The 20,664-nt window shown below is 35.8% G+C and overlaps 1 protein-coding gene across 11 annotated transcripts in view; it reads right to left on the reverse strand.

Annotated features, from left to right (window-relative positions):
- Positions 1-20,664, reverse strand: part of LOC145240051 (uncharacterized) — a 144,092-nt gene that overhangs the window by 65,318 nt on the left and 58,110 nt on the right. For 6 of the 11 annotated variants that reach the window (XM_080103673.1, XM_080103666.1, XM_080103665.1 and 3 more), the window contains exons 7-8: positions 17,238-18,458; positions 5,502-5,634 (exon numbers count right to left, since the gene is read on the reverse strand). In XM_080103673.1, the coding sequence (XP_079959799.1) occupies positions 5,502-5,634; positions 17,238-18,458 (1,354 nt within the window). The remainder of the gene's footprint in view (positions 1-5,501; positions 5,635-17,237; positions 18,459-20,664) is intronic. The other 5 variants (XM_080103669.1, XM_080103670.1, XM_080103674.1 and 2 more) reach the window with 1 other exon arrangement.

Consider the following 20,664-nt stretch of genomic DNA (forward strand, 5'->3'; position numbering starts at 1 on the left):
TACCGAATATATAGTAGTAATTTTCAAAAGTTTTTCTTTAAAAATATGACTTGGGTGCCATCAGCTAGAATCAAAAATAAAAAATTTAGTTGTCTAGCTGTGTTCGCTACCATCTGAGCTAATGACATGCAAAACTTATTAAATTAACCTAGTTAAACGTATAAATGTATATTTGTGTATATATATAAAGCATATATATTTATGTCGATTTATGCCTGCTGTTCCAATTTTTCCATTTTTACCCTTTAGCAGCTTTTTTTCCAGCTAAAAACCAAATAGATCTTATTCAACAGGTTTGAATACCCAATATATCAACTTTGTCGACCAAAAATTGATGAGTTTGGTAGAGACCGTTCCACAGACAGATGAGGTCACTTTTATGACATACTAGCAGGTCGCCTGGCATGACCTGCTCATAAAATACACGTAAATATGATATTCTAATTAATCAGATTTGATTTTTATTTTCATAGTTAATCCTTTATGGATTGGTATTAGGGCTATGACAACAGAATTTTCTTATCATTGTTTTGACTCTCGAGTATATATCCGATACAGTTAATCAACCACGAACCACATCACTATATAAAAGCATATAAGCTAATAACGGATATATATCCGAGAGTCAAAATAATAAAAAGAATATGCTGTTGTCCTAGCCCTGATTATTGTACCAGCCAACATTGTAAAGTATGCTTAAATATTATACTTAAATTTATGCAGCTTTCGTATTTATTTATTATAGAGTCAATATCCTCTATTGATTATTATATTGCATCCAATGTATATTGGTGATTTCAAACGTTTTTAACAAAAAAATATGATGGGTGCGAACAGCTTAAATTGAAAGCAAAACTTTTAGTTTTATAGTGGTATTCGCTATCATATGACATAAATATACATGCATATCAAAACTTCACAAATTAATGCATTTTTTCAACCTAAATGTGACATAATTATGCACAATGTAGAAACTACGCATAAATAGAATTGAGCATACGAGTTAAATGAAACCACTCATCCAATAAGAAACCATAAAAAATGAATAATTAATTAATAACAGTTAGTTTTTCAAAGGGATATGCAAATTAGTTAACCTTCATTAAGTTGCTTCCATATCTATGACTGAGTATATCAAGTTCATTTTAATTTTTAAATGGAAAAAGTGGGCTTTTAATATCCATGTCAGTACGACAAATCACTCAAATTTATATGTACATATATAATATAATTATATATATATATATGTATAAGCCTGAAGAGTCCTGAAGAGTGGATGAAATGCGGAATATTCAGTGTAGCTTAATCGCCATATATATTTTATAACTTACTAACTAGCTCTACCTACGTATTGAGCAATTTTGAAGTTTACGCATAAATTTATACTTTCGTATATTAATTTTATGTGAGTAAATGAAGTATATATATATATATATATATATATATATATATATATATATAGATGAGAGTCGGCTGAAGAGAGCCTGAGGCGGACATTAAGCGCAGTCCTCAACTACCGGGCTTGAAACCGTCGGTACCGACTACCGATATAAATGTAAATTCCTGTATATATTATACAAAAAATATATTGCTCTTATTTCGAGAAAGGTTTTTTCCCTAATAATAGAGCACTGTATGGGATTTCTTTTTCTACAAAGAAGTACAAGTATATATATATATATATATATATATATATATATATATATATATATATATATATATAATCTACTGACAACTGATTTTTCGATTTTTGAACCATTAACCAAGTCAGTAAAAAAATATATACAGTAGAACCCCAGGATACAGTTGCCCTAGAATACGTTTTTTTTTTCAGGTTATGATATAAAATACAATGTTTTTATGGTTATAGTATTTGTCCCACCTTACAGTGTCTTTTTATATCATTTGATTATATACATGTGTATTATATTTTGTTACTAAAGAGATTCTACTATATATATATATATATATATATATATATATATATATATATATATATATATATATATATATATAATTTATTGTCAACTGATTTTTTGATTTTTGAACCATTAACCGAGTGAGTAAAAAAAGGGAAAAGAAAGCAGAGTTAATGAAAAAAAGAAAAAAAAAAAAAAAAAACATTCAACCATTTTCACATTGGTGAGGGAAGGGGGGAAAAAGAGGAAATCAAAGTTCAAATGTTGTCATCAATTTGAAACGAATTTTAAATTTATTTCTTAACTCTTGCTGATTTCTATTAGCTGGACTTTTTTGTACTCCTCTTTTGAATCACTGTACTCAAGTGTTATTTTCACATTTCGCTCGATGTGACCTCCGACCTTGTAGACACCCTCGACAAACCCGACAGCCAGCTAAATCCCACCCCCACACAGTAGAGATCCCTAGATGTAAAAGATCTTTCTACTCCAGTAGTTTCTTCCCCAGAACCGCTAGACTTTGGAATTCCATTCCAAGTTCCTGCTTCCCCAACTGTACTGACATGCAGTAGTTCAAGTGCAACGTGAAACAACATCTTGCTGCCCAAATCCCTACATAGTGCCCCAGTAGATGTTTCCCCTGATAGTAGCCCCCTACACCAAAGTGGCAATGCGCCTTGTTTGGGGTGAAAATGTAATAAAAAAAAAAAAAAAGAAAAAAAGGTGTGTCGTGCTGAACTCAGGGAACCTGCATAGAATTTTAAACAGAACCCTTTATTTAATCCACGGTGGGGGTTGCATGCTCTTGTTCAGTCAGCCACGATTGATAGAAGTCCTAAATAATTCGCAATTGTATTTTAAGTGCTGCTTGCTTCCAGAAAAGTATAACTTTACAATTGAATTTTACCAAGTACTCCATCCACTGTACCACAGGTCCTTGCGGGCAATTCTAGCATAAATTTTAGGAGGCTTAAATGTATTTTGCTTTGGTTGTTTTACAGCATATCAACCCTTTTCAGGTTATTTAATGCGGAATCCAGTTATTTTGGAAATAGTATTCATGTTGCATCCAGTTATTTTGTAGAAGGTTTTTATTCTTCAAACTCTTTGTATCTTCAATCGTTAGTTTGTAGTGTTTGGTTTGGTTGTTTTATAGTAGACTAGCAAGGGTACTCAGTGTTGCCTGGGTGTTTGGAGGTGTAAAAGAAAAAAAAAAAGTGTTAGTAGGGAGGGAGGCTCAAACCCGTGATGAGTCTAAAGGTGGAAAAGAAAGTGAAAGAAAACGTGACATCTTACTGCTACGCTACGAGGCCATAGGAAGTGAAAAGCGTTCAAATTTTACGATGTCAATCAAGAAGTTGACTTGCTAGCAGGTGCAGATATGAACGTTGGCTGAAGGCCAGTTCAGCTTTCGGCTGTTTCATTTATTTGATGTCGGGGAAATTAAGCTCTCTCGAAAAAGGGGGAGCTCTCAAATGAATAGCAATAGTTTGATATGAAGGGTAATTGCCTTCAAGATGTGCGAGTTGATTTGATTCGATTCAATTTTGCTTTATTTATATGAAAAAGATAAACACTGGAAACCAGTTTTATTTTTTTTAAAACTTGCTCAAAATAAATTTAGAGGCGACCTTCATTTGCAAATCATAGATATTACAATGTAGGGAGTATATAAAAAGTTCTAAAATATAGTAAAGTAACCCCTCCCTCTCGAGAACCCCCACGAAAAAAACCTTTGCTATACATAGAAAAACGCGTGCGCCTGTTTTGCCTTTTATTTTATCGTTTTTGTTCCCTGCAGAACATGAATGAGTTTTGCAATGGGAGAGGGAGGGAAAAGAGTTAGAGTATTAATGTTTGGTACATTTTAAGTTAGGAAACCAGTCAGAAAGGGGGAGGGGAGATAGAAAGAGAAAAAGGAAATGAGAAAGGGGAAAAGGTGGGGTTTTTTTTTTTTTTTTTAAATTCAATTTTCACCCCAAACAAGGCACAGTGCCACTTTGAAGCAGGGGGCTACTATCAGGGACTTAATTAGCGGGGTCATTATGAAGGGAGATGAGTAGAAAGATGTTTGTTAACATTACACTTGAACTTCTGCATGTCATTGCAGTTGGGAAAGCAGAATCCCGGAAGAGAGTTCCAAAGACCCGCAGTTCTGGGGAAGAAACTATTGGAGTAAAAGGCTTTCTTGCACCTAGGGATCTCTACTGTAAAGGGATGAGACTTAGTAGCTTGTCGGGTTTGTCGGGGGTAGTTACGTCGGGGAGGTACAAGTGTTTGCAGTTCGTCAGAGCATTCACCATTGAAGTATTTGTAGAACAGGCAGAGGGATGGTTATTTTTGTTTTGTTTTGGAGAACATAATTAAGTTTTGCTAAAAGGAAGTAACAAAAAAACAAAGCATCAATGTTCGGTGCATTTCGTTTCAGGAAGCCAATATCTTCAGACAGCCTGATCTTTATATATAGATAGCACGGCTGCCCAACATTGCCTTCAACAAAAGTAACCTATTTCTATTAAAGCTTGTATTTCCTTTACCTCCCTCTATTCATCTCTCTATCTTTCTATTCCACTCAGTCGGCCCTCCTTCACATAAATTCCACAATAACACAGAGAAACTGACCACACTGATAAAACCTGAGCCAGTTGACCTGAACCCCCCCCCCTCCAGAAAATGAATATTTTTTTCTATATTGTAAATATTATTCATCCAGGTGCAATGCATTTCAAGAATATACCAACTTTGTGGGTGTTTGTTTTATAGGTTTTGACTTTTAGATGTGGCTCTTATAGAGAAAGAGGAGTGCTCCAGGTACTTTCTGGAGTGGTAGAATGATCCAACCATTTTTCCAGCAACCTTAAAAATGATTTGATGCAAGTTTTCCATTTCAGGTCTAGAGCGAAACTCTGTCTTAGGAGTTTATCAATGAAGGGGAAATTCTTCTAGGAGAGAGCCGTTCATTTTAACGGAGAAAAAAAAAGGATCTGAGTATTGATGGAGAAAAGAGAGCTCTGTTTTTTTTTGTTTTTTGTTTTTTTTACATAGGCATCACCACTCATCAAGGCCAAGAGGCCACTCGAGGATAAGGGTTAAAGAGTGTACAGTAGAAATTGGATAATATAGTAATCGTTAGTAATAGAAATTCGGTAACTTTGTTTACAAGTGGGACGGCTCATCAAGAACTGGTGTACATTAGATTTGAAGACAACTATGTTGTAGTCAACCGGAAAGCAGAAAAACTGAAGACAATTCTACAGGCGTCCAGTTATAAGAAAGAAGCTTTATTCATGGAATCTACGTTTAGGTTTAGACACAGATAACGAGTGGGTTTTTTTAAAAAATGTTTCAGGTTATATGTTGATGTGAAAATATCGCACGAAATAAATGTTTTAGAGACGTTGAAAGTAATTCATCACTCCCCCTCACCCCACTCTACCACAAACTTTTCTTACAAGAATTTTCCACATTCGATAGCAACTAAATTTCCAGTTGGCCAAAATATGACAACATTTGTACGATGACAGGAGAAAATAGGTGTGTGATGGGGCTGGGAAAGTGAGTGATAGGTAGTTAATTAGTCACCTTGCAATGCTCTAGTGTCGTCAAAGTCTACTAGGTGTAGCATCAGGTTACCTTTCTCCTCTTCTACCTCAGCCAACCGATTCTGTAGAGTTTCCACATCAGGTGAAACAGAACATCCTCCGCCGCCTCCGCTCTGAAAAAAGACAAAGACATACCAATTACAAAAAATAGAAAGAGCAACCAATTGCGATTAATCTGAAACAATGGGATACTATCAACGCTTCCACCCCTTAAGAGGTAGAATTTGAAAAGAGGGGAAAAAAGAGGAAAGAAGTTTATCAAAGCATAGAAATTTATTTATTTTTTTTTTTTTTACAAGAGTGTCATCACTTATCAAAGCCCAAAGGCCACTCAAGGAAAAGGGTTAATGAATGGTGGTAGTCTTGTAATCGTTAATGGTTTAAATTGAGTAGTCTTTTTGTGTTTTGTTTTAGTTTTTATACTTATGACCCTGTACGTACTCTACTCAGCTGCTGCCAATGTTAGAGACAATGACAGGCAAAAGATGAAAAAGAGAAAAAAAAACACTGAAACAATGTTGAGGTCAGCGTTTGTTGTTCAAGCAGAGTAGAACATGGTGTCACATTTCTTACTTAGGCTGAATGACATACTTTGCACAATCAAACTGACACACACACAAAACCTATTACAAAGTCCTTTGGGCAAAAGCCATAAGGGTTGGTTGGTTGTTTTTGTTTTACAGCATATCAACCTTTTTCAGGTTATTTAATGCAGAATCTAGTTATTTTGAGGAACGATTTTTAATGGAGTATATTTTTTTTAAAAGTCAGATTCTATTTAACCCATAGTTGGGACCCTAACAGGTACTACCACTCCGGGTCAGAATGGATCTGGGAGCAATGGTAATTAAAGGGTGGCTCCACACTCCCCAAGGCCCGCAAGGTGGGGCCTCACCATCGGATACAGTTTTAGGTCATATCCAGGACTGGAAGCCATAAGGGACCGAACCTGCCCGAAGAGATGTTCAATTCATACTGGAATCTCTTCATATCTGACTGACTCTGGTTTTCTGTTCGTAGTCCTTGTTCAGCCACCTAGAAGAGACATCCATTGAAGACTGGAGTTTTATCTGGAGCTCATTTAGCAAAAATTATTTTTCTCCACAAACGACGATCCCAGCATGACATTCCCATTAAATGAGGCACTTACGTTTTAGTGTAAAGAAAACCCGAAGCCCTGAGGCGAAGTTTGAAAATAAAATCGGTCAGCCAGAATGAGTTACTGAAAGATGTTTGGAATCAAAACATTGAAAAAAAAAAACTAACATAAGGCAAACGAACGATGTTAAATGTAAAAATCGAAAAAACAAAAAAGAAAACAGAAAAACGAACACGTGAAAAATGGCTAAAATAAGCCTGTTTTGATATTAAAATTTAAAAAATCGGTGGGTACCCGGGTGTTTTTGGGTGTGTGGTCGGGGATGGATAAGCGAAATAAAAAAAAAAACAGAAAAACGAACGTTACGTGAAAAATGGCTTAAATAACACTGGTTCAATATTTAAATTTAAAAAATCGAAAAAAAAAAAAAAGAAAGACATCTCACACCACGATTCGAACCCAAAATGTTTAGATAACGAACCAACGCGCTAACCAACTGATCTAATGCGACGTACATGAAATTTAGTCAGTTCTTCAAGTATTTAAAGTAAATCAGGTCATGACGTCATCTGACGCATGCGTAGAACCGGTCATCGTCACGAGAGGACTGTTTTTGTTGACCCCCTGTCAAAAATTGTCGATTTCGGGGTGAAAAAGTTAACATTTTTGTCCAATTTTTCGAACAAAGGATGAGGCTTCAATGATACCGAGTTTGTGAATTTTCATCGTGTCTGTTGAAAGTTTTTAGCAGACACACAAACACACATACAAACATACATACACACATTTTCGCTTTTATATCTATAGAAGGCATTTTGTCTGTGTGTGCATTTGTATGTGCGTGAGTTTGTTCCCTGTAGACTCCGAAATGGCTGAGCTGATTTTTTTTTTCAATTTCCCACAAATGTACTTGAATTTAAACATTTTAAATGCTCTTTACGTCAGTCAGACAGTGATCAAATCGTTATATGATGATTTATGCTTATATATATATATCCGTTTTGGATTTTACCATTTTTGGATTTTTACCCTTCACCGGACTATCCATTCATGTGAAATCTTTTTATTATTTTTCTTTTGCCTCCTGTTCCCCTTACCTCACCCTTTTTTTAACCAAGTAAGATCTTTGACTTACTTGTAGTTTCATTAAATACTTTTATATGCAAAATCCGATCCTGCATTTTGCTAATTCCTGCCCTCTGATGAGAAGGAGAGTATTTCTTCGAAACTCCGCGGATTAAGGACTATCCACTTATCTTGTGCTTCCTTTTTTAAAATTAAATATGTTTTTAACTCTTTTTCAAGATGTCTTTTAACATATTTTATTAATCATTTGTTCATATTATAAGCTCTATTTCCTTTTCGGTTTTATTGAGCTTTTTATATCTGGTTGAGTTTATTTTACTTGTAAATATTAACTCTTTAATATTTATAATATATTTTAAGTTTACCATTTTGATTACCTTAGTAAACTTATTGTAACTTTCATTATATATATATATATATATATATATATATATATATATATATACACACACATGCATGAGTGTAACTCAGAGGCTAAGGAATGAAAGTGGAAAGTTGTCTATTTTGGTTTCACTTCTAGCTGATGACACCTCAGTCATATATATACACTTGTGCCCGATATTATTCATACCCCTCGGATCTTTGAGATTTCTATAAGAATATTGCTCAAACCAGAAGGTAGACAATATTAAAGGGATTCCAAACAATAAATCAAGCATAAGCATTTAATTTAAACTCAACAAATAAATAAATTATGCAAGTTTGAAACATTATACAAAGAAAAACAATAATGGCACTAGTTCAAAATTATTCATACCTCTCTTACTAATAGTCAATAGCATGCCCTTTATTCTTAATAACTGCCTGTAACCGTTTTGGATATTTATCAACAAGGTTTTTACAAGCATCAACACTGATTTTTGACCATTCTTCAATGCAGTAGTTCTCCAAATCCCTCAAATTTCTAGGTTTCCGCTTTTTAACCTCAGTTTTCAATATGTGGCAGAAGTGTTCGATAGGGTTCAGGTCGGGACTCTGGCTAGGCCATTCCAAAACATTAATTTGATTATCTTCAAACCATTTCTTGACTATTTTGGCAGTATGTTTTGGATCATTATCCTGTTGAAGGACCCAGTTTGGTCCTAAATGGAGCTTCTCCGCATCCTGTCTAATGTTTTTCTGGAGTATTTCCAAATATTGCTCCTTCTTCATGGTTCCATCTATCTTGACCAAACTATCTGGACCACTAGCCGAAAAGGAGCCCCAAAACATTAGACTACCACCACCATGTTTCACCGTGGGTATGGTGTTCTTTGGGTTGTAAGCTTCTCCTTTCTTCCTCCAAACGTAAGAAGCATCCATATGGCCAAACAATTCCATTTTTGTTTCGTCAGTCCACAAAATACTTGAGAAAACGGACTCTGGAGAATTCACATGGGTCTAGCAAAATTAAGACGTGCTGCAAGGTGGTTTCCGGTGTGCAATGGAGTCCTTCTTGGTCTTCTTCCTTTCAGACCATTTTCATGCAGAGTCCTTTGCAATGTTTGCCTTGATATTTTTATGCCAGAAGACTCCAGATTTTCTAAAATGTCCTTAGTAGTGGTAGTTGGATTTGCATTAACACTTCTTACAATATTCCTGGTGGCTCTAGCAGACAGTTTCCTTTTCCTTCCTCTACCAATCAAGTTGTTTGTTGTGTGGTGGCTCTGGAATTTTTTGATGATGCTCTGTACTGTTGCTATAGGGACCTTAATTTTTTTGGAAATTGACTTGTAACCTAAACCATCCTTATGTGAATTCACAATTTTAGTCCTAAGATCATTACTAAGCTCTTTTTTCTTCCCCATTCTAATAATTTTTATTCTTTTATTGGTTTTCAGTTGATATCATTTTAATTTCTAAAAAATGCAAAAAAAGAAATGAAATTAATCAAAGGTTGTATAAAAGAATTCAAAATAAGAATCAAACAGGAAACAAACAGTCAGAAACTCGATTAATACTGAAAAAATAAGGGGGTATGATTATTTTTGAACACTGCAGATTTTATAAATAGCTGTATATTTCTTTTATTACAAGTATCCCGAGATTTTAAAATGACGAAAATGATCAGAAGAGGTTTATTAAGAATATGTATATCAATATGGACGTAAACAATAAATTCTTACAAAGTTACACCTAATAAACTCAATTTTCAAGGGGGGGTATGAATAATATCGGGCACAAGTGTATATATATATAGTTTTGATCTCACTACTATGTATTAGCTTTAAAATAATAATCGATAACGAATTGTCTCTACAGTAATAAATACACAATATGCATGAATTAAAATATCATATGTAAGCGTATTTTATATCTGGGCAACATCTGACAGCCTGCTAGTATGTATATATACTAGCAGGCTGCCCGGTGTTGCCAGGTTGTAAACTATGCATAAATACAATATATCAATTCATACAGAAACTGAGATGTGCAAGTGGGTATTATGTTTTTCTGAACAGTTCACATCTTGTATGTAAAAAAACAAAAAATACTCAAGCTGAGATCGAAACCAAAACCTAAAGACGATGAGTCAAGTATAATAGCCATTAGGCCAGACTGACACGATCTTTAAAAAGTGTTTTCAAACCTACTAATTCTTAACATAAGGAATCTGTCATGTGAACGATTTCCGCATGTACATTCGTGTAAGAGTTGACAAACAGATAAAAATCAGATGACCCCGCCTACCTATCTATTCTTCAATTTTGACACCTTAGCAGCCCTTTTTTCCAGATGAAAACCAATTAAAAAGTTTTTTCACACGTCTGAATACCCTATATACCAAATTTCAAATCTGTAGATCAAAAAAATTTGTTGAGTATATATGTTGAGAATGTCCTCACACACACATATTCTCATTTACAAAGAGGATTCCCAGGTACTTGGGGAATAATTGATTGGGGAGGAGGGGACTGCTTTTCACCAACTTTAACCTGGAGGGTTTGTTTGGCCACGTTGTTGCCGAGATAGAAGACTGATGTATGTGTAATTTTTGTATTTTTGGTGTTCATATTTAAGTACTACTTGTCAAAGAAGGTTTTCATAAGAGTGGTGTCCTCAGTCAGCATCTTCTCCAGTTCCTCCCAGCTGTCTGATTGATGAGCGAACGCCCAGTCGTCTGTGTATTCAACGGATCTTATCAAAGATGTGTAGAATGCACCATAAGAATCAATTACATGTTAACCATTTGGTGAAACATCAACAACTGAAAATAACAGATGAACACTTTCATCAAGTCATGGCTGATGGAATAAGAACAATGTACCCTCATCGATGAAATTGAAAGAAAGAATTCAGTTTGAATTTCCATTCAGGTTCCCAAGTTTGCAAAGCTATACATGAAGGTCAGCGATTGCATCGTCTGAAATGCTATCAATTTTTTTTTTTTTTTTTTTTTTTTTTACATAGGCATCACCACATTATCAAGGCCAAGAGGCCACTCAAGGATAAGGGTTAAAGAGTGTACATTAGAAATTGGACAATATAGTAATCATTAGTAATGAAAATTTGGTAAATTTGATAACTTATATGGAACGGCTCATCAAGAACTTATTTACGTTAGACTTAAAGACAACCATATTGTAGTCAGCCGGAAAGCAGGAAAACGGAAGACAATTCCACAGGCGTGCAGTTCTAAGAAAGAAGCTCTGTTCATGGAATCTACGTTTAGGTTTAGGCACAGATAAAGAGTGGGGGGAATTTTTGATAGTGTTTACAGCTAGACGAGCGTTTCTTGTGAAAGTTATCTATAAAAGTGAGAATATGCGTGTGTGAGGACACTTCTCAACCTATATACTCAACAAATTTTTGATCTACAGACTTGAAATTTGGTATATAGGATATTCAGACATGTGGGAAACTGAAGGTCAGCGATTACATCGTCTGAAATGCTATCAATTTATCTATATATATAAAAGCGAAAATGTATGTTCGCTTTTTCTGTATGTCCAAGAAAGACTTTTTTTTTTCAGAGAAGCGGTCAGTCGGTTCACAACTTTTTAAAACTTTTTATATCACATGTAAATCGTAATATCTAAGATTTAACAACGGAGCTCGCCTGTCTATTTAATTTGCTCGACTTCGGGAAGATAAATATTCAACAGTTTTCGCTCGCCGCATGTAGGTTAGGCCTTTTCCTATAATGTTTCCTCCTACCCCCAACGTCTTGGGGGGGAAAAAAAAAAAAAGAAAAAAGCATTCCCACACTAAATGAAATGCTACCCCGCAGTCAAAAGTTGACCTCATTAAGTCATTAAAACGTGCACCTACTAATTTAAGTAATCAAATAAATTTTCCGTTAGCATCTTGCGGTGGCGCAATGGTTAACGTCGCACGTTTTTTTTTTACACTTTAATTTCCAACTTTGCCTCAACGGTTCGGGTTTGATCCTCATACTTACCTACCAAAACATTTTTTTTTATTTTATATCTTACACCAAAAATCATGTAAATTGATCAAATAGCTCATTTATCTATATATATATATATATATATATATTTTTTTTTTTATTTATTTATTATTTTTAAAACAGTAACCTATGTACACGCGTGTTTCGAGGTCATTACCTCTCGTCAGCGTAGTTCAACTGTTTCTAGGGATCGAACCCCAGACCATGTTTACCACAGTCCGGTGCCTTAACCGTTAGGCCATAATCCCTAGATTAATCATACTGTTTATTTTTATCGCTTATAAATTTAGATTTTGTTATTGTTGTTTTTCAAGCGATAAACTGTCTTAAAAATAATAAATAAATAAAAATGTTATATACGTCCAAATTAAAAAGGGCGACTTTCTAAGTAAATAAAAAAAATGAGCTCCGAGGCGGAGTCAATATTAACCATATGTATAGCTTGAAAAACAACAATAACAAAATATATATATATATATATATATATATATATGTGAACGTGTGTGTGTGTGTGTGTGTGCGTGTGTGTGTGTACATTTCCCTATGCAATAACTGTCAATTTTTAGTCTACAGACTCGAAATTTGATATACAGGGTACTGAGATTTGGGAAAATCGATGTGATCGGTTTTTGGCCAGGAATTTGGTGATTAAGGGGTCAAAGTTCAACTATTTCACCTTTGAGAACTCTACCAAACTCCTCCGCCAATTTTGGGTCCATGCACTTGAAATTTTAGTCATAGGTTCCTTAGACATGGATCTAACTTAATAACTTGATTTGAGCCCAAAAGAATAAATGTTAAGGGGTCGTAATAGGATCAAAGTTAAAAAAAATTTGACCTCTGCAGTCTCATCCAAATTACTCAGACAATTTCTCGTCTAAATATTTGAAATTTTACATAAAGGGTATTCAGAGATAGGACAAGCTTTTTCATCAGTTTGGGTCGAAAATTGTTAGTTACCAATATATACATGTATGTATGTATGTCCGTTTGCATGTCTGCCTTTAACTTTGAATAGAGGCGGTGGATTTTACCAAGATCAGTATCGTTTTAAAGTTCGACCTTTCATACGACAAATATCGAAAAATTGGCTAAAAACAATATCTTCCCCTTTAACTAGGCACAGGGGGGGGGGTCACTTTTTTCGCCGATATTTTTGAAAGTTATCCTCTCCTTTAGATTGTCTAGCCTTAATTTTAAAAAATGTCGCTTCCGGTTTGGCAGTGGGCATAACAGCATAAACATTAAGTTTTACCCCGTTCTTTTCCTCCTTTGCGGTACGGGTTCGAGCCTGCCTTCCTACTACCATTATTTTTTTTTTTTTGCTCAACATACACATTCAAACACCTGGGCAACACCGGGCTGAAATGCTAGTAAATAAGAAAATAAAATTTTATGGCAAAACTATGAGAGACAACCTCACAGCATCTTGAAAACAGTCTGAAGGGAGATAACTTCAAATAATTCAAACTTTGGAAGATTTTAAAAAGCCATTCTTAACACAGGGAGGAAGGAAGCAGTGAAAAATCTCAAATTCGCTTAAAAATGGTTTCCTTTATATAAAACTAGCATGGGTACTCAACATTGCCTGGATGTAGTAGTAAGGGTATTGAGCAACCGACTCTCTAAAAAACTAAATAAATACCCACGAGTGCAAGTACAAAAAAAAAAAAAAAAAAAAAAAAATTAAATTAATCTTTTTGGCCAGATTTTTGATATTTGTCGTCTGAGAGATTGATCTTTCTAAAAATAAAAATTTTCTCAGTATTTGTTGCACGTGTAAAAAGTTTTGGGGAGACATACAAACACACATTTTGCTTTTTATATAATAGTTTACATGATTTTTGGTGGATTTTCTTTTCATCATGATTACGTACATCATACAGAGTTTTCTTTATTTTGCTTTGTGCACTCTGGACAAGCATTCAGAGTTTCTACTATTAGGTTTTCATATTTTTTTTTTTACATCAAATGTTAGGGTCAGTTTAGTAGGGCCATCCAAAAGGAATAAATAAAAGATTTTTTGGTGGAGAAAATAATTTACAGCAGCCTTTGATCAATTTATATGAGTTTTTCTTTCCGTCAGATGTATGTCCATTATACAGATTTTTATTTGTTTTTTCATCGAGAGCAGGATTCTGGACAGGCAGCAGAAGTTCATTTTAATAATTCCTATGAAATTTTGAAGGTGCTTTCTTTTTCTTTTTTTTTTCTTTTTTTTTACATAGGCATCACCACTTTTTTTTATTTATTTATTTTTTTTTTTATTCAATTTTCACCCCAAACAAGGCACAGTGCCACTTTGAAGCAGGGGGCTACTATTAGGGAATTAATTAGCGGGGTCATTATGAGGGGAGAAGAGTAGAAAGATGTTTGTTAACATTACACTTAAACTTCTGCATGTCATTGCAGTTGGGAAAGCAGAATCCCGGAAGGGAGTTCCAAAGACCCGCAGTTCTGGGGAAGAAACTATTGGAGTAAAAGGCTTTCTTGCACCTAGGGATCTCTACTGTAAAGGGATGAGACTTAGTAGCTTGTCGGGTTTGTCGGGGGTAGTTACGTCGGGGAGGTACAAGTGTTTGCAGTTCGTCAGAGCATTCACCATTAAAGTATTTGTAGAACAGGCAGAGGGATGCAACATCTCGTCGATGAGACAGAGGTTGAAGCCTAGATGACAGTTCAGGACCTATCAGGTTGGCGACTCTTTTTTGAACCCTGTCCAGGAGCGAGAGACAAGCAGCAGATGCACCAGCCCAGATGTGACAACAGTACTCCATACATGGGCGAATGGTTGCCTTATATCAAGACCAAGAGGCCACTCAAGGATAAGGGTTAAAGAGTGTACAGTAGACAATATAGTCATCATTAGTAATGAAAATTTGGTAAATTTGATAACTCATATAGAACGGCTCATCAAGAACTTATTTACGTTAGACTTGAACACAACCATATTGTAGTCAGCCGGAAAGCAGGAAAATGGAAGACAATTCCACAGGCGTGCAGTTCTAAGAAAGAAGCTTTGCTTGTGCATTATAGGTCCCATTCGACAATTTAGACGGTGGTTGTGCAGTATAGGTCCAATTTGAAAAAATTATAAGTTGCTTGTGCAGTATAGGTCCAATTTGAAAAATTTAGAAGGTGCTTGTGCAGTATATGTCCGATGTGAAAAATTTAGAAAGTACTTGCGCAGTATATATGTTACAATATGCAAGTGACCTCCCTTGGATGTAGCTTCATTATCAGATTCCATTAGATTAATATACAATCATTGTTATTATATGCAAGTGACCTCCCTTAGATGTAGCTTCATTGTCGAATTCCATTATATTAATATATAATCATTGTTATAATATACAAGTGACCTCCCTTAGATGTAGCTTCATTGTCGAATTCCATTATATTAATATATAATCATTGTTATAATATGCAAGTGACCTCCCTTGAGTGTAGCTTCATATGTGTACTAGCAAAATACCCGGCATAGCCCAGGATTGGATAAAGTAGGTGTATATGCACTAGCAGAACAACCGGCGTCGCCTGGGATTGTATGACATAGGTGGTTGTGTACTAGCAGATTACCAAGACAAAACCAAATTCAATTTTTTCATTGTGTGTACGGTCCCGAGCAACGCCGGGTAGCCTCGCCAGTCTATATATATAAAAGCAAAAATGTATGTTTGTATGTGTGTTTGCTTTTTCTGTATGTCAACAAAAGGCTTTTTTCAGAAGCGGTCGCTCGCTTCACAACTTTTTAAAACTTTTTATATCACATATAAATCGTAATATCTCACAGTTAACAACGAAGCTCGCCTGTCTATTTAATTTGCTCGATTTCGGGAAGATAAATAGTCAATATTTGTCGCTCAACGCATGTGGGTTAGTCTTTTTCCTATAACATCTTGGGGGAGGGAAAAAAAGCGTTCAGCAGTAAATGAATACTATCCCGCAGTCAAACTTTACCTCATTAACTCATTAAAACGGGTACCTGCTAAATCCAAGCAATTAAATAAATTCAAACGTGTTTCCGTTACCATCTCGCGGTGGGGCAATGGTTAACATCGCATGTTTTTTTTTTTCACACTTTAATTTACAACTTTACCTCAACGGTTCGGGTTCGATCCTCATACTTACTTTTTTTTTAACCCCCCCCCCCCCCACACACACACCTCCAAACACCTGGGCAACGCCGGGTACCCCTCGCTAGTCTATATATATAAAAGCAAAAATGTGTGTGTCTATGTATGTATGTATGTTTGCTTCTTGTGTGTGTCTGCAAAAGGCTTTTTCCCGGCAGGTTCTTGAGGCCGTCGCTCATTCTTAAAACTTTTTATACCAAGTCGAAATTATAATATCTACGAGTTAACAACAGGGGTCGCCTGTCTATTTAATTTGCCCAACTTTGAAAAGCTAAATATTCTCCATTTTTGGATCGCTGCATGTGAATTCGGCTTTTTCGTATAATACAAGGGAAACTAATTCATCATTGTTCCAGTCGCGATCGCCAGGAATGTGCTAAAGCAATCAGCTTTGATCAATGCAGAGTTTCTCCTTATATCAGACAATTGCTATTCAATTTGGACAATCCCCTTTAAATGAGGAGCTGGTTCCGCTCCCCCACCATCATCTTGGGGAAGCCAAAACTGTCCCGCATTGAAATAAAGTAAACAAACCCCAAAAAGCTGCCCCGCAGTAAATAAAAAACTGCCAAGTCATCGTAACGCTCCTGCGATGACCTCATTAAGCAGCCACCTGTCAATCAAACCTCTTTGACTTGACTCACTTTTTAACCCTTAATTTAACACGATTATCAATTTCTCTCCCCTCGTGGCCGAGATGGTTAGGTGGTTGGCTTTTTTTCCTTTCGTTTCCACCGTTGTGTCAAGGCTTCGGGGTTCAATCCTACCTTCCTACTAAAACTTTTTTTTTATTTTACACCTCCAAACACCCAGGCAACGCCGGGTACCCCCCGCTTGTCTATAATATAAATCTCACCTGTCTGTTTAAATATATGTATGTATGTATAACCCAAACACCCCACCAACGTTTTTTTGTTTTGTTTTTTTTAAACACACACACCTCCAAATACTCGGGCAATTTATTTAAGATTAATAAAAATTAAATTAAAAGGATTATTGTCTTACCTTTTTTAGTTCTTGAACTTCTTTTTCCAAAGTTTTGATTTTGGCTGTGTACTGAGCCTTGATTTTTAGTAACTTTGCCTCGCTAGCTTTGGACCCTTGGGTATCGCTTGCAGACTTTTGTTTGTCTCCTGATTTGTTTCCGCTCTTAGAGGAAGCAACTGATTTCTCTGGAGAAGATTGCCTTTGCTTGTTGCTGCTAATAGTTTTTTCACCGGATGCGGACGTTTCGGAAAAACTTCCGCTCATCTGCAAACTTTGAAGCCGAGAGATTTCTTTTTGCTGAGAATTGAGCTTTTCCTCAACTTTTTTCCTCAACGCCGTTTCAGATTCTAACTGTTTGAGCAATTCTGAGGTGTCTACGGTGGACGTTAGGGACGGATCGACATGCTGCTGCTGCTGTGGTGGTGGTCTTCCTACTGCTGACGATGCAGTTCTCAGCTCCTGCACTTCAAGGTAAGCCTGCTGATAACGCTCCTGTAAAGCATTGTACTGCACGGCTGCCTGACTGTAAGCGGCCTCGTACTGTTTCAACGACGTTTGAAGGGTGTGCAGCTGCAGATTCAGCTCACCCTTCTCCTCTTCTAGTTTCTCACCTGACGCACGGAGACGCGCTTCGAGTTTTGATTTCTCCTCCTTCCACTGCATTTCTAGATCGGCAAACGTCTGCTGTTGCAAGAGATTCTGCTCTGAACTGACAGCCAGTTTTTCTTTTAAAGATTTCATTGCGTTTCCAATGTCCAACAGTTGTTGGTCTTTGCTGGCCACATCACTGGTCAACACTTCAATTACTTGCACCTTACTGTCTAGCACCCCATTGATGTCTTTCAGCTTCTGTTCTAACATCTTTACCACGTGATCTTGCATGCTGCCCTCGCCGCGCGACATGATCTCTTGCAGATCTTGTTCGTGACGGAGCAACAGCTCGCGAAGATCGTTATCGCGAGTAGCCACATCTTTCTCTCGCTCACGGATGATGACACGTAGTTGGGATATTTCAGACTCGCGTTCGCCCAGGGTCTCCTCGAAATACTTTTGCGTTTCATTCAAGCGTAAATTAAACCGTTCAGATTCCACCTTCAGACTATGCTCGGCATTTTCCAATTTTTCTTTCAACAACGACAGGTTTTCTTCATAGGTTTCAACTTTGCCAGTCAGTTTCTTGATGAGGGCCGACTGTGAGGTCACATTCTGGTCCTTTTCTACCATGGACATTTGAAGAACCTGCAAAAGAAATCAAAAGTTATAACCATTTTTTGCAAACTAGTTGAATGCCTGGCACTACCTAGTTGTACAATATGCTTAAACATGATCTCTTATGTATAATTACAGAATCAATTCTCTATTGATTATCATTATATACTACCAGTTCAGCTCGGCTTTGCTCGGGCCATATGTACTGTTCATAACTTTATGTGCATATGTATATATATATAATAAATGTTTGACTCATGTCCAGGTAACCTATATCTAAAATTTCAAGTGTTTAGACCCAAAATTAGCAGACGAGTTTGGTAGAGTCTGCAAAAGTCAAGCCTTTTAACTTTGACCTTTTGGCAGCCATATTTTCGCCCCAAAACGGATTAAAAAGCTTGTTGCATGTCTGAATACCCTTTATGTAACATTTCAAATGTTTAGACCAAAAATTGGCTGAATAGTTTGCTAGAGGCCGCAAAGTTCAAATCTTTTTAACTGACTCCTTGGTAGCCAAAAACCGATTAAAAAAACTTGTCCTATGTTTGAATACACTTTATGTAACATTTCAAATGTTTAGATCAAAAATTTGCTGAGTATTTTGATAGAGACCGCAGAGATCAAGTTTTTTTTTAAACTTTGATCCCAATTTTGACCCCTTAACATTTATTGTTTTGAGCTCAAATCAAATTAAAATGTTTAATCTATGCCCAAGTAACCTACATCAAAAATTTCAAGTATTTAGAACCAACATCGGTGGAGGAGTTTCGTAGAGTTTTCAAAGGTCAAATCGTTGAACTTTGACCCCTTGACAGCCAAATTTCTGGCCAAAAAACGATTAAAAAGATTTTTCAAAATCTTAATACTCCTTATGTCAAATCTCGAGTCTGTAGACTGAAAATTGACAGAGTAGTTTGGTAGGGAAATGTACATATATAGACAGATACTTTCACTTTTGTAGATATATAGATTACGAGGAATAATTTGCCTGGGGGACTAATTTTCCAAACAAAATTAAAAATAATGATAATGTTGTTCATCAAATTCTGTAGAGAACAAACTCATTTTAAAACAAGAAATTATGTTCGTTTATTAAAATTTTTGGTAATTATGCATAAAACCAGACCCTAAGTTTCAAAGATGGTGACAAGTCTGTCAATTGAGTTATGGAAGCACAAAATGGATACAATACTTCCGTTTTTCTCCAAAACTGCTTACTTATATATTTGAGCAAAATATTACGATTTTCTTTTTCGTTAATATATTTTTTCTAACATATTTACCTTTTCTTTTATTTTTTTTTCAAATATAATTACGGTTTCTTTTTTAAATGTACGATATTTAAATACATTTTATTTACATATGCTTTATTTAAACTTGTGCATTGTCGCTGATTTAAAAAATATTATTTTATAGTTAACTATATGTTGTGTCTGTATCAATAACAACACGAACGCAGAAAGTAAAGGTAAAAACAAATATATTAAGACGAAAAGATAATACATATTTACAAAGGTGCAGTTGTACTGCAGTTGGAAGATTGTCCGGCAGAGGGCGTGTTAAAGTCTTTCATGGAGCAACCGGCACATGCGTCTTGCCTATCCGGCGTTCGAACATAGCTCCCCGGTCTTGCTGACTTGATACCTTTATCTATATCTTGTTCACCCACGTATGCTAATTAGTGGGGCGTCTCCACAACACTATATTTAAGTTTAATTTTTTCACACCCCTTTTATTATAAAAATATGTCAACTTTCTTCATCAGTTGATTTTGTGTTTTTTAATCGCATAGAAATATCTAAACAGTTTGAAAAACTTTTCTTTTTTTTTACACGGTGGTCACCACTTATCAAGGGCCGGAAGCCACTCAGGGATAAGGGTTATTGCAAGTACAGTACGTTTTGAAAGTGTTTACTTAAGGGAGCGGTTCATTAGGAATTTGTTAACATTGGACTTGAAGACATCCAAGTTGTAGTCAGGTGGGAAGCAGACGGACGGAACAGAGTTCCACAGGCGTGCAGTTCTAAGAAAGAAGCTTTGTTCATGGAATCCACGTTTTGATTTAGGCACAGATATAGAGTGGGGGAAAATTTTCACAGTGGATTCAGCTATCTGGCGTTCGAACACAGCTCCCCGGTCTTGCTGACTTGATACCTTTATCTATATCTTGTTCACCCACGTATGTTAATTAGTGGGCGTCTCCACAACATTTACAATATTACATCAGCTGATATTT

Source organism: Euprymna scolopes, chromosome 19 (genome assembly GCF_053919585.1).
Source record: "Euprymna scolopes isolate OS-2025 chromosome 19, ASM5391958v1, whole genome shotgun sequence".
Lineage (NCBI taxonomy): Eukaryota > Metazoa > Mollusca > Cephalopoda > Sepiida > Sepiolidae > Euprymna > Euprymna scolopes.